At 37.4% G+C, this 23,728-nt stretch overlaps 1 protein-coding gene across 12 annotated transcripts in view; it reads right to left on the minus strand.

Moving 5' to 3' along the window:
• The window catches only part of BCAS3 (BCAS3 microtubule associated cell migration factor), a 754,554-nt gene that overhangs the window by 181,760 nt on the left and 549,066 nt on the right, over nucleotides 1–23,728 (minus strand). For 2 of the 12 annotated variants that reach the window (XM_078373701.1, XM_078373698.1), the window contains one exon: nucleotides 2,606–2,729. The exons of the other annotated variants lie outside the window; for them this stretch is intronic. In XM_078373701.1, coding sequence (XP_078229827.1) covers nucleotides 2,606–2,729 — 124 coding nt within the window. The remainder of the gene's footprint in view (nucleotides 1–2,605; nucleotides 2,730–23,728) is intronic. 12 annotated transcript variants of the gene reach the window in all.

Consider the following 23,728-nt stretch of genomic DNA (forward strand, 5'->3'; position numbering starts at 1 on the left):
GTTACAAAGATGAACAGAAGGTAAAATATGTAGCTCGAAGTTTCCACAAATTTTTAAATGTCAAGTGTTTTTGATCACTTTTCTCCCTAACTAGTCTCTGATCATCTGTTATTCTTTCCTGATTTTACAAAAATGGCAATGTGGAAACTGTTAATTTCTTCATAATCTGTCTTTTTGGTTCCCTCTTTATCCCCCAGAAATCAGGAAGACATAATAAAAATCCTAACCTTCGTTAGGATCACACCAGTAATCCCACAATGTTGGGAGAGTGAGGCAGGTGGATCACCTGAGGTCAGGAGTTTGAGATCAGCCTGGCCAACATAGTGGAGAAACCCCTTCTCTACTGAAAACTAGTTGGGTATGGTGGTGGGTGCTTGTAATCCCAGCTACTTGGGAGGCTGAGGCAGGAGAATTGCTTGAACCCAGGAGGCAGAGGTGGCAGTGAGCTGAGATTGTGCCACCGCACTCCAGCCTTGGGTAACAGTGAGACTCCAGATCAAACAAACAAACAAACAAACAAAACACCTCACAAGGAAGAACTGCTAAGGCAGTGGTAAGAGAGGTGCATTTGGGAAGACTCCTTTCAACTATGCCAGGCAGAAGGTTCTTTCAGACTGGACTTAAATTTAGTTCTATTAATTAGTCTTCTTTACTCTCCAAAAATGATTTTTAAAAGCTGTATATTCTTTATCTACAATAAACTCAGTTTGCCCATACAGAAAATGTTACTATGCGCTTAAACCAGGGTATAAATGAAAGAAAAAGAATGGCTTAAAAACATTCTTAAGATGAGAAGCATGATGATAGATAGAAAACGTAGGTTTTAAAAATACTAAATGAAAAGAAGGTAGAACCGATCAATGCCTGTACCTAGCAAAAACCAAAGATGGACTTTTTTTTACATTAAAAAAAAAGAAGGAGGCTGGGCGTGGTAGCTCATGCCTATAATCCGAGCACTTTGGGAGTCCAAGGTGAGCAGATCACCTGAAGTCAGGAGTTTAAGGCCAGCCTGGCCAACACGGTGAAACCCATCTCTACTAATAATACAAAAATTAGCTGGGTGTGGTATCAGGCACCTGTAGGCCCAGCTACTAAGGAAGCTGAGGCAGGAGAATCGCCTGAACCTAGGAGGTGGGAAGTTGCAGTGAGCCGAGATCATGCCATTGCACTCCAGCCTGGGTGACCAGAGTAAAACTCTGTCTTAAAAAAAAAGAAAGAAAGAAAAGAAAAAAGGAGAAGTGTTGAAATTGTGAAGGAAAAAAACTATTCCCTTTTAGATCTAGGAGCTACCAAAAATAAATAAATAAAATTTAATTTAACTTAAATAATTTTTTGGAAGAGAGAGCTAGTGCATAGTAAACTTCAGCAATCATACATTTAATATTAGCTTTAATTCACAGCAGAGGAAGACTACTTTCATCACCATGCTGATACTACAATCTGTCTATCGAAAATTCAGTACCTTGATTACCTACATTAAAATAGGACAGATATATAAGGGGAAATCTTTACTTAATTGACTTTATGACTTATTTAGGCTATTTATTTCTAGGATTGATCTTTTTTCTTTTGAAAACTCAGATCATCTGAAAACAATAAGACATGCTTTTGAGTTGTTTTTTGGGGTTGGCATTGAGTCAGACACACTCTTAGCTCATCTCATATTCTTGTGGCAATATCAGGCTAATGGTGATGCCATATAATTCTCAGCTTTTCTTTGTAAAATATTAACTTAGCCTATTCTGAGATCAAACAAGATTTTTGGCTCAAAGGCATCATATTCTAACCAATGGAGTAGTTAGCCCAGACAGCTCCTTTAGAGGAAAAACAAGTAAAATCAGAAGAAAAGTAAACTCAACAATTAAAAATTAAGTATTTAAAAAAAAAGAAAATGAGGGGGGAAGGATAGTAAACTTTTTGTTGAGAGTATTAAGGCTTCAAGGGAGTTGAGAAAAGCATGGGCACTGGAGTCAGATCTTGGATTAAAAACCTGATCCCAACCTAATTAGCTGTGAAAGATTGTGCAAATCATTTCAGATATCATCAGTTTCCTCATACATAAAATGGGGATAAAAATCACCACCTTTCTGAAAGTACCTCAAATAATGCCTGACACATAAAAATTACTTAAAAAAAAAAAAAAAGTAGCTTCCTTTCCCTTACCTTTTTCCCTCACTGGAAAGTACAGAAAAGGCTTTTTTAAAAGCTCATGGAGTTTTCAGATTAAACATGGAATGTACTTCATGAAGGGGGTCATGGTACTCTCTCTCATCATTAACCACAATCTGAGCAAACTCTCTAGGGCTTCAAGTCTCTCACCTCCTCCAGCACCACATTTGTTATAGTCTAAGTCAGAAGGGCTCTTTAACCCTCAAATAAGAGAGTGTATCCCCTCAAATAAATGGACATGATTCAAACTTTGGATATTTAGCTATTTAAACATGTTGCTCACAGCTCATGTTCCCAGCTTGAGGAATTCTTCTTGGATCCTTTTTCCAGTGGCAGTGGACGGTTTCCACATTACATTCTTTGCCCGCTTATGCAGCTGGCAAGTCAGATAAAATCAAAACAAATTCAGAACAAATACACACATAAACACACATACTTAGTGCTCTTGTAAGTCAGGCAAGTCGGTGATTTCCATGTGATGGAAATATGATTACTATCTGCAGGCCTCCTCCTTCTGACTTTGCCACTAGCAGATACCAGTGAATGCCAGGTAGTCTGCACTTAAGAAGAAATATACCTATCATTGTTTGATTTTAGGTTTGGGTTAAAATGTATTCATTTAAACATTATCTTAACATTTTAAAAGATACCTCCTAATTTTTATGGAACAAAAAGACAATTGTATGACCTATAATTTTTTTTTTTTTACTATTTGTCCTTTTTTGCTCTGTCTGGTGAATGGGTAAATAGTGCTTTGTGAGGATGAATTAAAAATAAACACCTGTCTTGACTCAGGGCTGCTAACTTGGCTTTAAAATTCTACGAGGGTTTTTATTATTTCTAATGGAGATTCTTGGGCTGAGGCAGGAAAGAGCAAAGGTAACCCATCAAAAAAGTATATTTTCCAATTCTATTTGGAATTTCAGTACAATACTTGATTATTAGGCTCAAACAGGTAAACTCAACCTGACCCTATGGATGTGGCCAAGTAACAAAACCCAAATTTTGGTTGAAACAGAAGATAATAGTAAAAAGATATTAATATGGTAAGACAGCCAGCCAAACAGCTGAGGATATCTTACCACCACCTGCATTGATAATCAAAAGAAATATGCTCTAGTCCTAATGCCTCTCCAATACCAGTATTTGGGAGGCTGAAGGGATCCGGCTCCAGGAGGCTAACATTCCACACCAGCTCAGTCACTGATTTACCATATGGCCTTCGGCAAGCCAAGGACCCCTTCTGAAGCTCAGTTTCCTTTATTATGAAATAAGGATAATAATCTCTCCTTCTCAAAGTTGCTATGGCTATAAAATAAATAATGATTTGTCAATAGTAAGTGCCAAATTGATGATAGTTGTCACTATTATCAAACAGTGTACTGCCAATAAGGCAAGAATAATAAGCTAACCTACTAATTGTATTAATATTAATCTCCTCATTCACTTAGGCCACTCTGACTCCCTCTGATGTCTCAAGCAAGCTGCCTTTGGGACCTGAATAAAACCTTTATCACTAAGTCAACAGTAGGTTCCAAGTAGGTTTTGTTTTGTTTTTTAAAAAGAGGATAAGAAATGAAGTGGGGCAACTTCAAACTGGCTTAGACAGGATGCTGTAGTTGGTTTTGTTAAATTCTTCCCAAGCGTGTTTCTATTTAAAATCATCGTTTTGGATTATTCTGGAAGAAAGGGTAACTTATCTCATCCAAAATTAGTGTTTCCAATTTCCTTATATAACAAGGCTTGAATGTTGTGGAGGAAGTAGGCAAAAACTAAAGAACCAAGAAAGATCAAAAAGCAAGAGACCTATAACCCGTAAGGTTAAGAGGTTATGACCCTAGGGCCCTGAAGTAAGGTGGATGCCTAGAAAGATGTTTTCAGGTAGTTTTAAGCGAACTAACTTTAGTGGGCTTTTGGAAAAGGAAAAGAGAGAGGATCTAATGCTGAGGACAACATTCCTGGCATGAACACACTTGCAAAGATCATGGGTAACCTATCAAAATTAAACTGTCACTGCTGTTTGAGAAGGGAACTATGGTATTAGTAATTCATTACCCTTTGGGCTCACCATTTAAAGTTAAAATTGTCCACCTTGAAAGTATTTTTGAATAACTTGTTTATTAAAGTCATTGTCCCAGTCCTAACGTTTCACAAGGTGTAGTCAGGGCACAAATTGAAGGCGAAAAAAAAAATATGTGATTAGATAATCAAAATGAATCACATACACCTAAACAATGGTGTCACAATCTAAATTTGGTTGTGATCACTACTATTTGCCTTTAAAGTACAGGAGGGAATTTGCAGTCAGTATATCAAGTTGTCTTTAATGTAACACCATGCACTAGGTTCTGACCTGTGCTTTTCTAATGTTTCACGGGGAAGCAGTTGTAGCTGTGGCAGTATAGAGAGGAAAGAGTAAGGATACCCGGCAGCATATACATTCTATATAACAGAACAGATAAAAACATATGCATTCTGTGGTTCCACATGGTATATAGAAGGCTAAAAAGAGAAAGAGGAAATGGAAGAAATTTCTTCCTGGTATATCCCAGTAAGACCACAAATGTATTATAGATTGGAAAAGGTTAAATAATATAAAAATAAGATAACAAGAATTGCTTTATCTAAGCTCAGGAAGGACAGACTCCACCGGATACTTTTTTTCCAGGATAGAGAAAGGTTGGTTTCAGTTATATATTTCTACTAATCAGAGTATGGTAAGATATATTAAAAGTTTTGGAGCTTGTAAACCTATATTAAAGGCCTTCATTGTCAGGGAACAATCAGTGATTTCTAAGTATCATTATCTTAAAAGCTTTAGAAACATGTACCTTTCAAACTTCCAATGACGTTAAAGCAATCTGCAATCTGCATCAATCCAAGGAAACATTTGGACTCTCAGAGTCAAGAAATTAAACCACTAATTCTTAAATTCTGAGGACACCTCTAGGCCTCAGCCTTATTTTCACACTTAAAGTTTGAAGATAAATGCTAAGAAAGTATTTTAAACTAACTGAACAGTGTATTCAAATCAAATAGATTAACTAAGTAAATGCACAGAAGCTAAAAATGGGTCAGAATCAAAGATGGCAGGAATAGTAATGACAACTTGTCAAAAACATCCTTGTCTACTTTCACTCTCTGGCAAAACATAAATGATCTATTGTGTAAATTAAGGTAATGGCCCTTCCCCCCAAAAGTTTTAGTATAAAATGGCTGTACCTATTAGAGAAGAAAATATTAAATTAATTATTTGAAAATCAACATATCCTGCATTTTATCTTACTCGCATATCAGCAAACATCCACCAGTACTCATATATGCAAGGTTCACTGGATATAAACATGAAGACGATTTAGTTTTCTTGCCCCCAACAAGCTTAAAGTCTAATATTCATTACTATATAGATGGGATAGACTTTCAGAGCCAACACCTAACACACTTATCTTATTACTTATCTATGGAAACATCTGACCAAAACCACATCTAGATGTCATGAGAATTTCTAATAAAGTGTTGATGCTTGAGCAACATTTGTTTTGATACTATAAGGGCCACAGAACAAAGTGGGAAGTTTACTTTATACAATTACACAGTAAATCAGTGTTTTTGGGATCAGCAGATAGCTATCATAATTCAGGTCTCCTGGGGGTGTTTATCTAGTCTTGGCACTGTTCTTTCTCAGGATAGGGTCCTCTGTGTGCATATGGTTGGAAAATGCATACCTGATTGAGGGGTCCACAGCATTCTCCCTCTGCACATTCTAGCTTTCTGATCTCTTCTACTCTGGCAGTAGCATTAGAGGAGGTATCTGAGATGATCACTACAGTTCCTTCTATTTTTGACATTCCGTGAGTAAGGCTAAATGTTTGTTTCAGGCAGATCGTTACAAGAAGGAAAATGCATTACCTAGAAGATTCTCTACGACAATGCCTCAGTGTTGGCAAAAGAGCCAAATTTATGTATCTTTATGGATTCTGATAGCATGAGCTCATCCTACACCTATAAATGTATTCATTATGTAAGCTTTCCCTTAAGCAAATATAAGACTGGAGAGGAGGAAAGTGCTACTTGCCATTCAATTTCGCTTCAGCAGAATTCCCCACTATTAGGAAGGAGCGGCCCATTTCTAGATAATGAGAACAAATTTTTCATCAACACTGTGGTATCTTTTATTTATATGTCACTCTTGGAAGAGTTTGAAAGTCATATACTCTTCCCCTTTGCCTCTTGAAGCATCAACAGGTTACAAAAAACAATACTTTGCCTCATGGTATGCAACCTTAAGATGAACCCAGTAAAATGGGATTCGTTATTCTGTTGGATATATTAGATGTGCAATAACGATGTATTATAAAGCAAATCAAATTACAAAAATGAATCCTATCCCTTGGATAAAATTCTGGGAGTGAGCCAACACCACAATTATTATCTTCTCTAACATTGAATGTTCTACATAAGTGTTTGGAAGATGTAAACAGGACATAAATCTGAGACTGCTTCTTCAATCTGTCTACAAATAACCATGACATTATATATAAACTATACTTTAGGGCATATATGCTTTCTGTTTCAGCAGTGAAAAAGTGTATAGACACTACGATAAACAGAAAAAACAGAGCGTGAATGCCGATAAATGCAAGCCTTCCGTCTCGGAAAGTCTTCACTTATTTGATTAAGTTAGGTGAAAAACAGAGCAGTCATGCTTGTAGCCTTTCTTCCTTTTCCCTTTCCTCTCCTCTTTTCATTTCTAATGCAAATCGGAAGTCTATGTGGAGCAGTCTGGCTAGCCCCAGTCTAACCTCCCCATCTGGAAGGGGACTAACCAGCCTTGGGGCTACTTCCAACCCTTCCCAGCTGTTGGGTTGGGGTTTTTTGTTTTTGTGGGATTGAGAAAGCGTATTTATATAAATGATTGCCATATCCTTTGCCAGCTGTTGACCCTGTTCTTGTCCCGGCTGGGGCATGGTTTTCATTTTTAGCGGCCACAGACTGGAAATGACCCTGATAGAGTTAGCACGCTATGCAAACAGCTTTACGCGCTATTGCTGTGACAGTTCAGACAATGGATGCACAGTGTAATCCAAAGGACCGGTGTTTCCCTTTGGGCAAATGTCACAGAATCCAGAGCTGGAAGTATCAGTTGAAAAAATAAATTCTGAGATTCACTGTATTATGGAATAACTTCTCTCCAGTAGTTCAGACTACACTGATTTCAGCTAGGGTCAGAGCAAGAATTTATAGCACCAACAAATGAGACAGATAAGCCTCAGAAGTCATCTAAATAGATCTGGAAAGGCAATTGTTGTCTCCAAAGTTAGATGAGAGGTAAAAAGAGCTATATTTTCAGTTTCAAAAGTACATATATGTGCTTCTGACATCAATGTCCATAAGTACTCTAGATCCCTACACTTTAACAGGACAAAAGGATAAAAATCAGTTTGGACTTTGATCTTTACTACAGTCTACAATCATTCCCAAAGATAGCCGATCAGATTTTTCCTTATGATCATTACCAACCGGAATAAATATATGTTTAATCTGTGCATAACTATAGTCACAATTAACTAAAAAGTTTATAAATAAGTCCCAGCTACATGGGAGGCTGAGGTGAGAGGGCAGTTTTTAGTCTGGGAGTCTGAGTCCAGCCTGAGAAACAGAGAGAAATTCCATCTTTAAAAAAAAGGAGAGGGGCCGGGTGCAGTGGCTCATGCCTGTAATCCCAGAACTTTGGAAGGCCAAGGTGGGCAGATCACTTGAGCCCAGAAGTTTGAGACCAGCCTGGGCAATATGGAGAAACCTTGTTTCTAAAAAAAAAAAAAAAAAAAAAAAAAAAAAGAAAGACAGAAAGAAAGAAAAATTTAGCCAGGCATGGTGGCTCATGCCTATAGTCCCAGCTACTTGGGAGGCTGAGGTTGGAGGATCACCTGAGCCTAGGAGGTTGAGGCTGCAGTGAACCTCTATGACTGCACCACTGCGTACCAGTCTAGGCATCAAAGACCTTGTCTGCAAAAAAGAAAAAGGAAAAAAAGAAATAGGGAGAGTACAGTTGGTGGGGAAACGCATAGTGTTTGAAGGGAAGAGTATAAATATCCCATTAAGGATGATTTATCCTGGACAACCAATATTTTATCTGCAGTTAAATGAGGAAAAGAGAATAAACAGCAAATTTTTTCAACTTTCATGTCCTGTATCAAGTCCTTCTGGCCATAAGCAAAATCGGTATATGTATGAATAAAGAAATTTAATTTCTTAAAAACTGTTAATGCTTAAAGTGACAAATATACCTGAATATTTATAGTAAGTGATCATTTACAGGACACTTCAGTCATTGCAACAGATTGTTAAGAGTCTGAACCGTGAAAGGGAAAACTCCATGAGAAGCTTGTCAGAAAGAAGGCAGTATTAAGTTCTCCTTTATTCTCTTCAACCCTGCAGGCTGGCTGGCTCTGGCAGATGGAGACTGCCATACGTAACTGTAATTAAAATGTGAACCACATCTTAGAGGTCAAAATAGAAGAACTGACAAATATGGGAGCTGGAGATGGAAAGTGAAGATATTTCCTAATATAGGCATTTTCAGTCATTGAAAAATAATCCAAAAGGAAAGTTAGCCTATGAATCTAAGAGTCACACAGTTAATACATCTTTCTTTCTTTCTTTTTTTTTTTTTTGAGATGGAGTCTTGCTCTTGTTGCTCAGGCTGGAGTACAGTGGTGTGATCTCAGCTCACTGCAACCTCTGCCTCTCACGTTCAAGTGATTCTCCTGCCTCAGTCTCCTGAGTAGCTGGGATTACAGGTACCCACCACCATGCCCAGCTAATTTTTTGTATTTTTTGGTAAAGACGGGGTTTCACCATGTTGGCCAGGCTAGTCACAAACTCCTGATCTCAGGTGATCCACCTGCCTTGGCTTCTCAAAGTGCTGGGATTACAGGTGTGGACCAAGTGTGGGCCACCACACTTGGACTGTACTTTTCTTATAAGCAGAATATGACTAGGTTTGCAAAAATTCAACATTATATCCCCTGTCATTGAAGTTTGATTATTGACATATTAGGGCTTATACTATCTTATTTTGTATGATCTGTTTTTTCCTGGCTTGTATTGTACTGATAGTTTTCTATAGTAATTTTTTCTCTATATGTTTGGAAGCTGTAGATTATATTTCTATCCTGGTTTGTCCTTTTTTTTTTTTTTTTTTTGAGACAGAGTCTCTCTCTGTCTCCCAGGCTGGCATGCAGTAGTATGATCTCAGCTCACTGCAACCTCTACCTTCTGGGTTCAAGCAATTCTCCTGCCTCAGCCTCCTGAGTAGTTGGGATTACAGGCATGTGCCACCACACCCAGCTAATTTTTGTATTTTTAGTAGAGAAGGCTGACGTCGAACTCCTGATCTCAGGTGACCCATCTGCTTCAGCCTCCCAAAGTGCTGGGATTACAGGCGTAAGCCACTGCACCTGGCAATGTCCTTACATTTTTATACTATACTTTAATTACAAATTTTTCTGGGTTACTCAGTATCTCAATATTTGTCCTGAATATGCTTTAATTGCCAGTGAACACCCCCATATCATCCTTGTCATTACTGTCTGGGGTTTTCGTCCCATGTAAATAAATCATAATATGAAAGGTATTGCTATTCTATTATTATTGTAACATTCAAAGTTAATTAATATCATAATTCTGATGCTTGCATATCACTCCTACCATTACATTTATATTTTGCTGGTAAAGCACATCTTTAAAGGATTCTCTTTCTCAACAAAAGCATGACAGTGGTAAACTCCTGCGACTGTGTAAAAATATTGAATTTTAGATGAGTATACAATTGTAAGATAAGAATAATTTTTGCTCAGCATTCTGGCATATTACTCCATTGTCTTCTTGCATCTATTGTCACCAAATTAGAAGTCTATCATCAACCTAATTTTCACATTTATGTAGAAAAGATGTCTTTTCTCTCAGCCAACCTTTTAAAAATCAACGCTCTTCAAGTATACTTCAAAGTACATAGATACAAATTTATTTACTCTGCTCAACACTCAAGTTATACTTTCAATCTGAGGACTACAATTCTAGAAAATTCTCAGTAGTTATCATGTGAACATCACTTCTCCCTATCTAAAGCTAGAATTGCTTTAAAGGCAGCTCAGAATTTCAGTCAGTGTTCACTTGCTAGGGAATTAACTGATGGGATTTTGAAGCCTCTCTGAACTTGGGTTAACCAATGACAAAGTCTGTGAAATTGCAAGGAAATATTTTCTCTGTCTTATATAAATTATATAAATATTGACATTTTAAACACTATTTTTTGTTTTTGAGACAGAGTTTTGCTCTTGTTGCCCAGGCTGGAATGCAATGGTGCGATCTTGACTCACCACAACCTCTGCCTCCCGGGTTCAAGTGATTCTCCTGCCTCAGTCTCCCAAGTAGCTGGAGTTATAGGTGCACACCACCATGCCCGGCTAACTTTTTGTATTTTTAGTAGAGACAGGGTTTCTCCATATTAGTCAGGCTAGGTCTTGAACTCATGACCTCAGGTGATCTACCCACCTCAGCCTCCCAAAGTGCTGGGTTACAGGAATGAGCCACCATGCTCATTTTTTTTTTTTTTTTGAGACTGAGCCTCACTCTGTTGCCCAGGCTGGAGTGCAATAGTATGATCTCGGGTCACTACAACCTCTGCCTCCTGGGTTGAAGTGATTCTCATGCCTCAGCCTCCTGAGTAGCTGGAATTACAGGCACCTACCACACCTGACTAATTTGTGTATTTTTTAGTAAAGATAGGGTTTCACCATGTTGGCCAGGCAGTTCTCAATATCCTGACCTCCGGTGATCTGCCCTCCTCAGCCTCCCAAAGTGCTGAGATTACAGGCATGAACCTCCATGCCCAGTATCTAAACTCTCTGTTTGTCAACTAATCTTTCACATTTTTATACCTCTGTGTTTCTTTCTGAGTGAACTACTGTTCAAATAAATATACAGTGTAATATTGTTACTGAGTTAAATTTCAATGTCTATTATTTTGCTGCTAATATTTTGAAGTGATTATTTTGCATGTCTACCTGTTCTTACCTTGCTTCATTTCAGGGATCTTTTGCTATACAATCTCTTATTTTGTAAAGTTATTACTTTGTCCTTTTGAGGATCTCAATTTATTCTTTTCCTATCAGCTGAGTGAATTCATCTCCTACTTGCTCACTTTCTAATTTGGCTTTATTCATATTAAATTATGACTTGACTTCATGAATTTTGTTTTAGAAATAGAGTCTCCCTCTGCCCTCAGGCTGAAGTACAGTGGTGCAATCACAGCTCACTGAGTCTCAACCTTCTGGGCTCAAATAGTCCTCTCACATCAGCCTCCTGAGTAGATGGGTAATTTTTAAAAATTATTTTGTAGAGATGGGGTCTCCCTATTTTGCCCAGGCTGATTTATTATTATTACTACTATGATTTGACAGTGTCTTGCTCTGTCACCCAGGCGGCAGTGCAGTGGTGATACACAGCTCACTGTAACCTCAAACTCCTGGGCTCAGGCAATCCTCCTGCCGAAGTCTTTTGAGTAGCTGGGACCACAGGCATGTGCCACCACACCCAGCTACTTTTTAAAACTTTTTGGTAGTGGAGTGCGGTGGCTCACACCTGTAATCTAAGTATTTTGCGAGGCTGAGGTGGGTGGATCACTTGAGGTCAGGAGATCAAGACTAGCCTGACCAACATAGTGAAATTCCATCTGTACTAAAAATACAAAATTAGCTGGATGTGGTGGCACATGCCTGTGATCCCAGCTACTTCGGAGGCTGAGGTGGGAGAATCACTTGAACCTGGGAGGTGGAGGCTGCAGTGAGCTGAGATCATGCCATTGCACTCCAGCCTGGGCAACAAGAGAAAAACTCAGCCTCAAAAAATAAAAATAATGCTGGGAACAAAAAAAAATAAAAATAAATAAAATAAAAATTCTTTGCAGAGATGACGTTTCACTATGTAGCTGGGGTACAGTGGCATCATCTGAGCTCACCACAATCTCCACCTCCTAGGTTCAAGTGATTCTCCTGCCTCAGCCTCCAGAGTAGCTGGGATTACAGTGCATGCCATTGCACCCAGCTACTTTTTGTATTTTTAGTAAAAACGGAGTTTTATCATATTGTCCAGGCTGTTCTTGAACTCCCAACCTCAGTTGATCCACCCACCTAGGCCTCCCAAAGTGCTAGGATTACAGGCGTGAGCCACTGCACCTGGCCAGGTTAGTCATTTCTATTCATTCTATAATTCATGGTAATGTAGCTTTCCTCTTTCCTGCAATATGCAAACTGCTCTGGACTCTAATAATTTGCTTATTGTTATAAAACAATGACTACTGTCCTTATCATCAAGAACCACTGTACTATTCTATCATGAATGACGTTGCTGATTGAAACTCACTCCCCTATGACTCCTGGTAGCACTGCATTTTTTGGGTTCTCTTCATGCTTCTTTGACAGTTCCTTCTGTACAAGTCATCCTATGCCAATCTATAATATTTTGCTGATTTTTAGGTCGTGGCTTTAGACCCACCAGTTTTCTCACCCTGCATACTTTCCCTTTCACCTTCCATAGCTATGTGTTGGTAATGCCCACATTTTTACTCAGGGCTGGCTGATCTGCCTTTTGTCATCTCATAGGTGCATCAAGGTCAACATTCCTAAAAGTATCCAGTTCCTCTTTAAACTGCTTCTCTTAACATTCTCTATTCCATTTAATTAGCATAGACAGAAACCTGGAATTTATATTAAGCTCCTCTCACTTCTCCTCATGACTGATATCCAATCACCATGCCTGATGATTTTAACTTGTAGCTATTTTTCAACTTTCTATTCCTCTCCATTCTTCTCCTTTCAATTCCATTTACCCCTGCCCTAGGTGTCAGGTCAACACTTTAAGTGATCTCTCTGACTTCATCTTAAATCTTTCTTCACATTTGCTCTCTCTACAGCTACAAAATTACATTTAAAATGCAAGCCTGACTCTGTCACTCCTTTTCTGCTTAAAACCCTTCTCCATCCTTATAGGATAAAGTCCAAGTTTCTTAACTAAAATACACACTGCTCTGGATTAATCTCTCTCTCTTTTTTTTGGAGACAGAGTCTCGCTCTGTCACCAGGGTGGAGTGTAGTGGTGTGATCTTGGCTCACTGCAACCTCTGCATCCCGGGTTCAAGTGATTCTTCTCCCTCAGACTCCCAATTAGCTTGGACTACACACATGCACCACCACTCACAGCTATTTTTTGTATTTTTAGCAGAGAAGGGGTTTCACCATATTGGCTAGGATGGCCTCAATCTCTTGACCTTGTGATCCGCCCGCCCTGGCCTCCCAAAGTGCTGAGATTACAGGTGTGAGCCACCGCATCCAGCCTGAATTAATCTCTTATGACTCCCTGCCAGGACTTTATATGATGGTAAAGTCAATCTCCTTATGAGCTCTTTGAATATAGCACACCTTCTCTTGCTGCTGTGTCTTTACTTACGCTTATCTTCTCTACCTGGATTGCGACTGCATTTCTCCCAGGTGTACTTCTACAGAAAGCTTTCCTTAAATATTCTCTACTTTCCTCAACTCCAAGCATATAAAGGAGCTTAGCAACAAAGACCACCACGTCCTTTGAAGTGTGCTGTTCTTTTTTTTTTTTAGATAGGGTCTTGTTTTGTCACCCAGGCTGTAGTGCAGTGGCATAATAGCAATTCACTGCAGCCTCAACCTCCTTGTCTCAAGCAATTCTCCTGCTTCAGCCCAGCTAATTTTTTGATGTTTTGTAGAGATGAGGTCTCACTATCTTGCCCAGGCCGGTCTCAACTTCCCAGGCTCCTCCCACCTCAGCCTCCCAAAGTGCTGGGATTATGGGCATGAACCACCACACCCAGCAAGTATGCCATTTTTTACTGAATAACATGATTTGAAATCCAGTTTATTTATTTTTAGACGGAGTCTCACTCTGTCACCAGGCTGGAGTGCAGTGGCGAGATCTCGGTTCACTGCAACCTCCGCCTCCTGGGTTCAAGCAATTCTCCTGTCTCAGCCTCCTGAGTAGGTGGGACTACAGGAATGAGCCACCACGCCCAGCTGATTTTTGTATTTTTTAGTAGAGATGGGGTTTCACCACGTTGGCCAGGATGGTCTTGATCTCTTGACCTCATGATCCATCCGCCTCAGCCTCCCAAAGTGCTGGGATTACAGGTGTGAGCCACTGCGCCCAGCTTCCAGTTGATTTTTAATGTATATCTTATAGGTTTAACCTATTTAAAATTTGTATGTACACACTTTACTTTCTTCTCCTTCTTTATATGTGTTAACCTTGACACAGCACTCTTCGCAGTTGCATGAAGGATCTCTTCTTGTACTTGCATCTACAGTGGACTCTCTATATGCTTAGCACAAGGTAAGACCTAGTGCTGGATTAGAGAAAAAGAAAATCACCAATAACAATAATGCTGTTTTAAGGTAAGTATGCTTTCCTTCTAGTAATAAAATGAGCCAAGGTTTAACAGAAACAACTGTGATATAAAATACCCAAAATCCACTTTGTTCCCAGACTTGTGGTCTATACCAGAACATAAAATAGTAATTGAGAGGGAACTCTCTTGTTGAAAAATCTCATGGAGAACACTTATTAGACAAGTGGTCTCTTTATATTTCAAAGACGATTGATGAAACTACATCAGAATAGGTAATATTTTTGGCTGAAGAGAAAAGAGAAATAGGAGGTTTCAGATATCAGGGTACCAACTTAACAGATCCTTAAAGGTAAACCACAACAAAACTTCCAATTTAAGAGTTGGAGATGGTTCAATAGCAAGAATAGCAAGGAGAGACAGTTTCAGGGGTGAAGACATCCCTGAAATCCTACAATTCTGCCATGTATTTGCTTTTCCCTCAAAAGTTCAAGAGCCAAAAACATATTAGATGCATCTGTACATTGGAAGATGAATGTTAAAGACAGGAAAATTTTTAAATTTAAGGAAAGTTAACATTGCTTTGAAGACGAGGATGGGGGCTAGAAAGAAATCTGGATAGAAAAAAAAATACCTTAATGATAAATTTAAGCAAATAAAATGCTGATCGGAAAGGAGAAATTCTTCTAAAATTGGGCAAGATTGATTTGGCATGTTATACAAACAGAGGAAATCTGTAAAAAAGAATGAATGAATGAATGAATGAATGACCTTAGCTGCTAATCTTAGGTTAATAGCAAATGACACCATCCACTCTTAACTTCAAAGACTGACCTCTTGACCCACAGCCAGTGGCCCTGTTCAGCCACATGTTGCCACCAGAGAAAATAAAAAGAGAACATAACGTGGTGAAATTTTTACTGCTAATGATGAGTGACACACACTTTATACTGCCAATGAGCAAAGTCATCAATAAATAGCCCTATACATGGTTGCCAATTTTTGTTGGACTGTAGCTTTCTCTTCTGTGTTTTTAAATTCTATTTCTTTATTATGAAGGTAAAGGGGTAAAATTGTCATTCTCAATTCTAGGTGTTTTAGAAAGAAAAATTTTCAAGTATAGACTCTAAAACGAAGGGAAAAGAACATGCGTAGCAGTGTTAGTCATCAGGGCTACTCAATCATTCATAACCATGCTCTTCTACTGGCTTTGTCCACGACTAAAAGACGAATGATAAGAGAGGAGTTTCACAGACATAGCAGAAATCTAACCGAGAATACATATCAGCAACATAAAGTCCAAAGATAGGAAACTCTAAAAGCCTCACGCTGAGAGTATTTTGAGCGAGTTCTTAAAATCTCTTAGTGAAGGGTCTATCTTGATGTCCTTGATAACACTTAAAAGTCTTGGTTTATGTTGGTTTGTGTTGGCAAGTTGACACTATAAAAATAACACATAGAAACCAATGACATTTTAATATTCTTGAGATTTTGAATAAATAAAGGTTACTTCATTTTTTCCCCTAACCAAATGTATACCGCATAGAACATTTCTAGAAAAATAAGGAAACTGTTAATATTTGTGGCCTCTTAACAGTGAAACTGGTAGCTGGGGACAGGGAAGGGAAAAAGAGTTTTCATTATGTATGCTTTTATGTTTTAAATTTTGAACCAATTGAAAATTTAAAATAATATTAAGCCAAAAATTCAAATGAACTATTAAAATAAGTTATCAGCATATTTTGACCAAATTTTGAAAGTAGGAAAAAACATATTCAAGTATGAAAAAGAAAGACAAGCTGGAAGCAGGCTCTGAGTTACATAAATTTACATGTGTATACTAGTGAAAGCAGAGCTAAGATATAAGAATAGATAACTAATTGTAATAAAATCAACCTTTACAAACAGGTTAAAAATGGTTTCGTTAAGCAGTATACATTTACACGTGTATACTAGTGAAAAGAGGACTAAGATACAGGGACAGGTAACTAACTGTAATAAAGACAACTTTAACATATGGGTTAAAAATGTATATGAATATATAAATAAGCTATCACATGTTAAATATCAATTTAAGGCACTGGAAAGAGAAGACACACTATATTTTTCAAAGCGATTAGCTATTAGGTGAAAAAATAAAAATCGTATTTCGCCCTCCATCCTAATGCTACATCTCCCCCAAGGCAACTATTTGGTAAATGTACAGATAAAACTAAATTGTGTATATGCAAGTGTGAATTGTGTATTTTCTTATATGTTGTATTTTCTTAAGTCGGTATTTCCAACTTGAAGATAAGATGAAAAATGAAGGCTTTCTTAGCATAAAGTTTTAATTTTCAGCCAAGCATGTGGATATAAAATAATCCACAATTCTCAGAGATAACAATAAATTATGTTTAACTGTATAAGGTAACCAATTTCTCACTCAAATTTTTGTAATAAATGTTTTCTGCATTAAAGCTGTTCAGCAGTAAAAGATGCTTTGACATGCTTTTAATTGATTCGTTTTACACTCAGAGAGAGGATACCAGTGATTTGTGAAAGGATTTTTTTTCCTGTCTTGCACACATCTCTCATTTGTCCATCTTAATTCAATTAAAGGAAATAAGGACAGTTTGACCGATGAATGAACCATATTTTAACCAAGGACACTTCTATTTAAACTGGAGTGTATCAACCACTGTAATTGTCAGTTAGTTACTTCCGATCTCTAACTTTTGTTTTGAGAGGTCACTGCATGGTCATGGAAGACAATATAGTAGAATAGGGGTAAGTATTTAAACCATTAGCCTAGTAGCCATTTGAAGAAAGAAAAATTTTAATTATTACTACTGTATATGGAGCTAGCCCAACTCACCAGGAGCTTTGGCTAAAGTAGAGGCTTATACATTCAAATAAAATTTTTATTTTTAAGTTGGAAAAGTAGATACTAATTTATTATTTATTTTGAGTTAAGTTCTTAAAATCTCTTCGTGAAGGGTCTGACGTGAATGTCCCTGATAACAAAGTCTTGGTTTGTGCTGGTAAGTTGACCAAAGCCTTACAGGTTTTGGTAAGGAGTTTTTGTCACTGTTGTTTTAACCAGCTTTGTAAGGGTTTTAATTTACCCTCAATTAAACTCACCCATTTTAAGTGTTGAGTTTGATGTGGGTTTTTTTTTTAATGTACATAGTACGTAATCAGCACCACAATCAAGATATAGAATATTTCCATCACTCCAAAAAGTCCCTTTATCCCTTTGCAGAGTCAATCCCTTTCCCCCAACTCCTGTCCCCTGGCAATCACTGACCTGTATTCTACCTCTATAGTTCTGCATTTTCTAGAACTTCATGTAAGTAGGATCACATATGATATAGTCTCTTATGTCTGCCATTTGTCACTTAGCACAATTCTTTTGAAATTCATCTATGTTGCTGTGTATATCAGTACCTCCTTTTTATTGCTAAGTAGGGAGGTAACATGATTTGCTTGTCCCTTCGCCAGATGATGAACATTTGGTTTGCTTTTAGTTTTTGGTTATTGCGAATGAAGCTGCAAGGAATATTCACATACAATCCTTTTATAACACTGATTTTCATTTCTCCTGGGTATATTCCTACTGACAGAATGGTTAGATTACATGGCAAGTGTATATTTAACTTTATAAGAAGCCACCAAACTATTTTAAAAAGTGGGTATATCATTTTGCATTCCCTAAAACAAGGTACAGTGTAAGAGTTCTGCAGTCGCTTCACATCCTCACCAGCTCTTGGTATTGTCAGTCTTTTCATTTCAGTATCATTTCCCTAATGACTAATGACAGAGCGAATCTTCATGTACTTTTTTTGTCATTTAAAAATCTTATGTGGTGTTTGTCCAAATGCCCACTTTCTGAGTTTTTTTTTTCTCATTATTGAATTATAAGACTTCTTTACGTGTTTTGCAAACAATTACTTTATCAATTACAATCTATCATTCATTATTCAAGGTACTTAGGAAGTCATGATGAACACTGGATAACTGACATTTTCTATGGGAAAAACAGGGTTAGGTTCCTGCAAGACCCTGGTCACGACATTTTCATCAACTAAAATGTCATTTATTAAACATTACATAGGTTCTTGTGCCAATATCTCCTCAATGTCAAAAACAAGCTGGTCTCAACAGTGTTGAAAACCTGCTTTTCCATATAATCCTTTTTCTGTGTAACACATAAGCTGGTATTTTAAAAATTCTTCTGCATTTGCAGACCATACCTTGCCTGAAAGTTTAATATTCTTCACACCATATTGCCTTTTGAAATGTTCAAACCAGCCAGCACTAGTTGAGAAGGGCATAACATTTTCCTGACGCTGGATAATATGATGGTAAATTTCTTTGGCTTTCAGCCTATCAACTATTCTGTCCATTTTACTTTTAAAAAAATCAGTCACCTTCTCATAAATCCACAAATTTAGTCACCTTTCTATCTTTTCCACAGTTTCAATCAAGCACTACAGATACTACCCTAGCATTTTCCCAAGAAGCTTTGTACAGATAGGTGAACTCCCTATTTCTTTTTCTGGAGGTACCATATTGTAGATTCATTAATACTAAATTCACAGCAAACTGCACTGTAACATTTACCTAAATAAAGCTTAGGAACAGATATATAGCACTTCAGCACCATGCTTAGGGACAGTTTAAACATTTCAACAAACCTCATGTAGAAAAATACAGCAAACATGTTTATGGGTCCTGTATGTAATACTTAGCTTGAGGCATCATATGAATTAAAAATAAAAATATTTTTTAATTAAAAATATATTTACACTGAATATTAGATTAAAAATATTATATTTGGAACTACAGAGATAAAGGAAATTTTCTTTTTTTTTTTTTTTTCTTTGTTCTGGGCATGGAAAAGGGGAATTGTCTTTTTTCCTGTTTTTCTTTTTTTCAGACAGAGTTTCTTATTGCCCAGCCTGAAGTACAACAGCATGATCTCGGCTCACCACAACCTCTGCCAACTGGGTTCAAGTGATTCTCCTGCCACAGCCTCCTGAGTAGCTGGGATTACATGCATGTGCCACCATGCCTGGCTAATTTTGTATTTTTAGTAGAGATGAGGTTTTTCCATGTTGGTTAGGGTAGTCTCGAACTCCTGACCTCAGGCGATCTGCCCGCCTCGGCCTCCCAAAGTGCTGAGATTACAGGGGAGAGCCATCGTGCCTGGTCTGGGAAAATTTCCAATTAGAGACAACATGGAGTTCAAAACATGTTTGTCTGAAAACTATACTTAAAATCAGGCTTTTGTTCTTATGAGCTCTTGACAATGAGTTTTCCTACAGTGGACAATTTGGCAACTGACATATGAAATGGTAAAACTTAAAGTAATGTTTTCTTTTCTAAAAGCAAGAAACTAGATTTTTAAATGAAGGGGAGTTTCTGAAGGAAAACCTGTAATAGCAAATTTTTAAAAATAGTATTCAATAATGGGAGGAAGAACAGGATCCTGAAAGAAGGTTCTTCTATTAAGGAAATATGTCCTTTAATAACTTAAGAATCAGCATGAACACACAGCAGGTATCAGTTCCTTAAAACAAAGACGAGACAACTGTCTTTTCCTCTAAAATGACACTGAAAGTAATAGGGAAGTTATTCAGCACATAGCCCACACATTCAAGCCAAGATCAAGGTCAAGAAAGCTCAGTGACAAGGGGTCCACGACCACAAAAACAAAATACTAACACAATCCATAACATTCTACATTCGACAACATGGACAAATCTCAAAAACATTAGGCCAGCAAGCCAGCCTAAAAAGACTACATATTGTATGTCTTCATTTACATGCCATGTCCAGAATGACAAATACATAGAGACAAAAATTAGATAATGACTGCCTAGGGTTGGGGAGTGTGAGCTCCTGTTCAGGAGCATGTGGGAACATGGGATAATAGGAATATGCTAAAACTCTGTTGTGGGGTTGGATGCATAACTCTGTACATTTACTTAAAAAAATCATTAAATTGTACACTTACCATGGATAAATTTTATTGTATGTAAATTATACCCAAATAAAGCTGTTAAAATAAAAATAACAATAACCAGCAAAGAGTGGGGTTAGAGAGATAAGGATGAAATAAGCTTGGTTATTTATTGATAATCATTGAAGATGGGTGATGGCCAGGGGGGAATTTTTTATGCTATTCTTTCTCCTTTTGCCTATGTTTTAAATTTTTCAAAATAAGTTAAAAAAAGAAAAAAATGCTATCACAAACTCATAATCCACACTCTTATACTCCTTTAGATGCCTCTCAAAAATAGTGGGATGCTTTTAAGCAAAATTCAGAATATCTAGATACTATGAGACAGCATTTTTAATCTCAAGCATAAAGCAATGGCCAAACTTGGTGGCTCATGCCTACAATCGCAGCACCTTGAGAAGCCAACGTGGGAGGATCACTTGAGTCCAGGAGTTTGAGACCATCAGGACAAAACAGTGAGATCTCATCTAAACAAAAAATTAAAAAAATTAGCCACGTGTGGTGGTGCACATCTGCAGTCCCAGCTATGAGGCAGGTTGAGGTGGGAACATACCATTAGCCCAGAAGGTTGAGGCTGCACTGAGCTAGAATCGTGCCACTGCACTGGTCCAGCCTGGGCAGGACAGTGAGGCCCTGTCTCAAGATTTTTTTTTTAAAAAAAGGATAAAGCAAGATTATAGACTTTTGGTATTAGAAATAAAATATTAAGCAACTGAAAATTTTCCAGCCTCTGCTGTCATATCATGTACTTCAATTCAAGAATAAAGGCAAACTTAGTTATAGCAGACAAAGAAAAATATCATGGTGAAGCTTCTATCTCTTTTGATTTTAGAGTTGACTCTTATCATCCAGTGTATCGCTCTATGTAGATGATCAGAGTAACAGAAGCAAAATATCTTCACTACATCAATTGTCAGAAAATACTTTCTAAAATCTACTCAAACTCAACCCATGAATTACCAGGTGAAGGCAATACATTTCTGAGAAGAGAGAAGAGGAAACTATGCCATTCTTGAAGAGTCAACACTGTTACTAAAACAGGTGGAAATTATTTATCTGGCTCTTATGTACCTTACAGATATAGAAAGGAAGAACAAAAGTGTTGAAAGGAAGAAAGGTACAAAATAAAGGAAGAAAGGTTTTTTTTTTTTTTTAACCATTGATAACTTGAGGATTTACTCTCTGTTCATTTTAAGCAAAGGAGTCGAGAGCCATGGTCAATTCTCAGCTGTATGGCCATTTATCATTTCTGAGGTCATCATTCTTCAGGTTTACTAAAAGTTGGATGATAGGACTAAAGGAAAATAAGGATGACTGCAATATATTCAAGATGAGGAAGCTTTTGGAATAGAAGCAAATAATAAAAACATTAATAAAGTTAAAATTTTCTAGTATAACAAACGACATCACTTTGGGTCCTTTATGAAGGACCAAACTGGGAAAATTTGCAAAAATATATGATAAAGTGTTTAAAGTGTTAGGGTTTATAAATCTTACAAATAAGAAAGAAACCACTCAATTAAAATAAGAGGAACAAATATGAACAGACATTTCACAAAAGAAGAGATACAAATAACGATAAAGAACTTTTTGCCTAACGAAAAGACCACCAGATTCTGGCAGGGATACACAGGAAACAAAATTTCTGTTCAAAGGAATATAGTCAAGTTTGTTTCCAAATTCAGTTTGGCACCTTTGGCAGTTTGACACATATTTAAAACATCTATACTCTTTGAGTCAGCCATTGTACCTCAAGGACGCTATCCTATAGAAATAACTACATTATGGATGAACACAGAAGCAAAGATTTCATGGCAGTGTTGTTAATAATATTATATATACAGACATATACAGAGAGATCTAGAAACTATACAACAAAATATTAAATGGAACTATCACTGAGACATGGGGTTTTGCGAAAATTGCAACATTCTTCATTATTCTTTTCTCACACTTAATTTTCAGTGAGTACAGTATGTTCTATCTGTATAAACAGAAAAATAGTTAAAGCTATTGATACTTTGGGGGAAAAAAAGAAGACAATTAATTGAGCACCAGTCTTTTCCTTCCCTTCTAATCTATACCTTCCTCTTCATAGCTTTTTTCCCCCCTTTACCTTCCCAACTGTGTCCTGAAACTTTTTTAAAGTGTTATGTTTCTGCATGGACACAGGGAGGAGAACATCACACACCAAGGCTTGCTGAGGAGTAGTGGGGAAGGGGAGGGAGAGCATTAGACAAATACCTAATGCATGCAGGGCTTAAAATCTAGATGATGGGTTGACAGGTGCGGCAAACCACCATGGTACATGCATATCTATGTTACGAATTTGCACGTTCTGCACATGCATCCCAGAACTTAAAGAAAACATTTTTTAAAAGTGTTTTATTTCTTTCCTATTCTCAAGACATCTTCTTAATTCTGCCGTTTACTACCACAATGGGTCACCTCTCATGGAGCGAACGACATAACTTTAGCAACTAGTATCTCAGACCATCAAGAAGATGGTCTATACTGAATTCACACTGTAACTGTCTACTTTTTTGGCATTTGGCAACTCAAAAAGAAACACCAATTAATGGATATTTTCTTCAAAAGGCAAAAGAAATGACCAGACTATCAAAGGGAAATGATTAAAATAGTCAAGCTCTTTGGCTGTGTTAGTACACAAAAGACTGTTTCTGGGTGTATTGATCCATAAATGGTCAAGCAAAGGTTCAAAGATAATATCACCTATAGCAATAAATCACTTCTTAGCTCCCTGAGTGGCTATCAGAATTATTTTATGGCAACTCCATACTTTACTCTGATTATAATCCTACATTTAACCACTATCAGTGGGTCTTCAGAGTTTCGGGCCTTAGCATGTAAGCACAGACTTAGTCAAGGAATGAATCATCTTGTACCTCACCAGTCATACCAATTAATTAAATAAACTGTTTGTTTGCTCTTTTGCCCAGGATGGAGCGCAGTGGTGCTATTACAGCTCAGTGCAGCCTCAAGTTCCTAGGCTCAAGTGATCCTCTCACCTCAGTCTCCTGAGTAGCTGCAGCTACAGGCATGTGCCACCATACTGGGATAATTTTTTTTAACTTTAATTTTTTGTAAAGACAGATTCTCAC

Source organism: Callithrix jacchus, chromosome 5, assembly GCF_049354715.1.
Source record: "Callithrix jacchus isolate 240 chromosome 5, calJac240_pri, whole genome shotgun sequence".
Classification (NCBI taxonomy): Eukaryota; Metazoa; Chordata; class Mammalia; order Primates; family Cebidae; genus Callithrix; species Callithrix jacchus.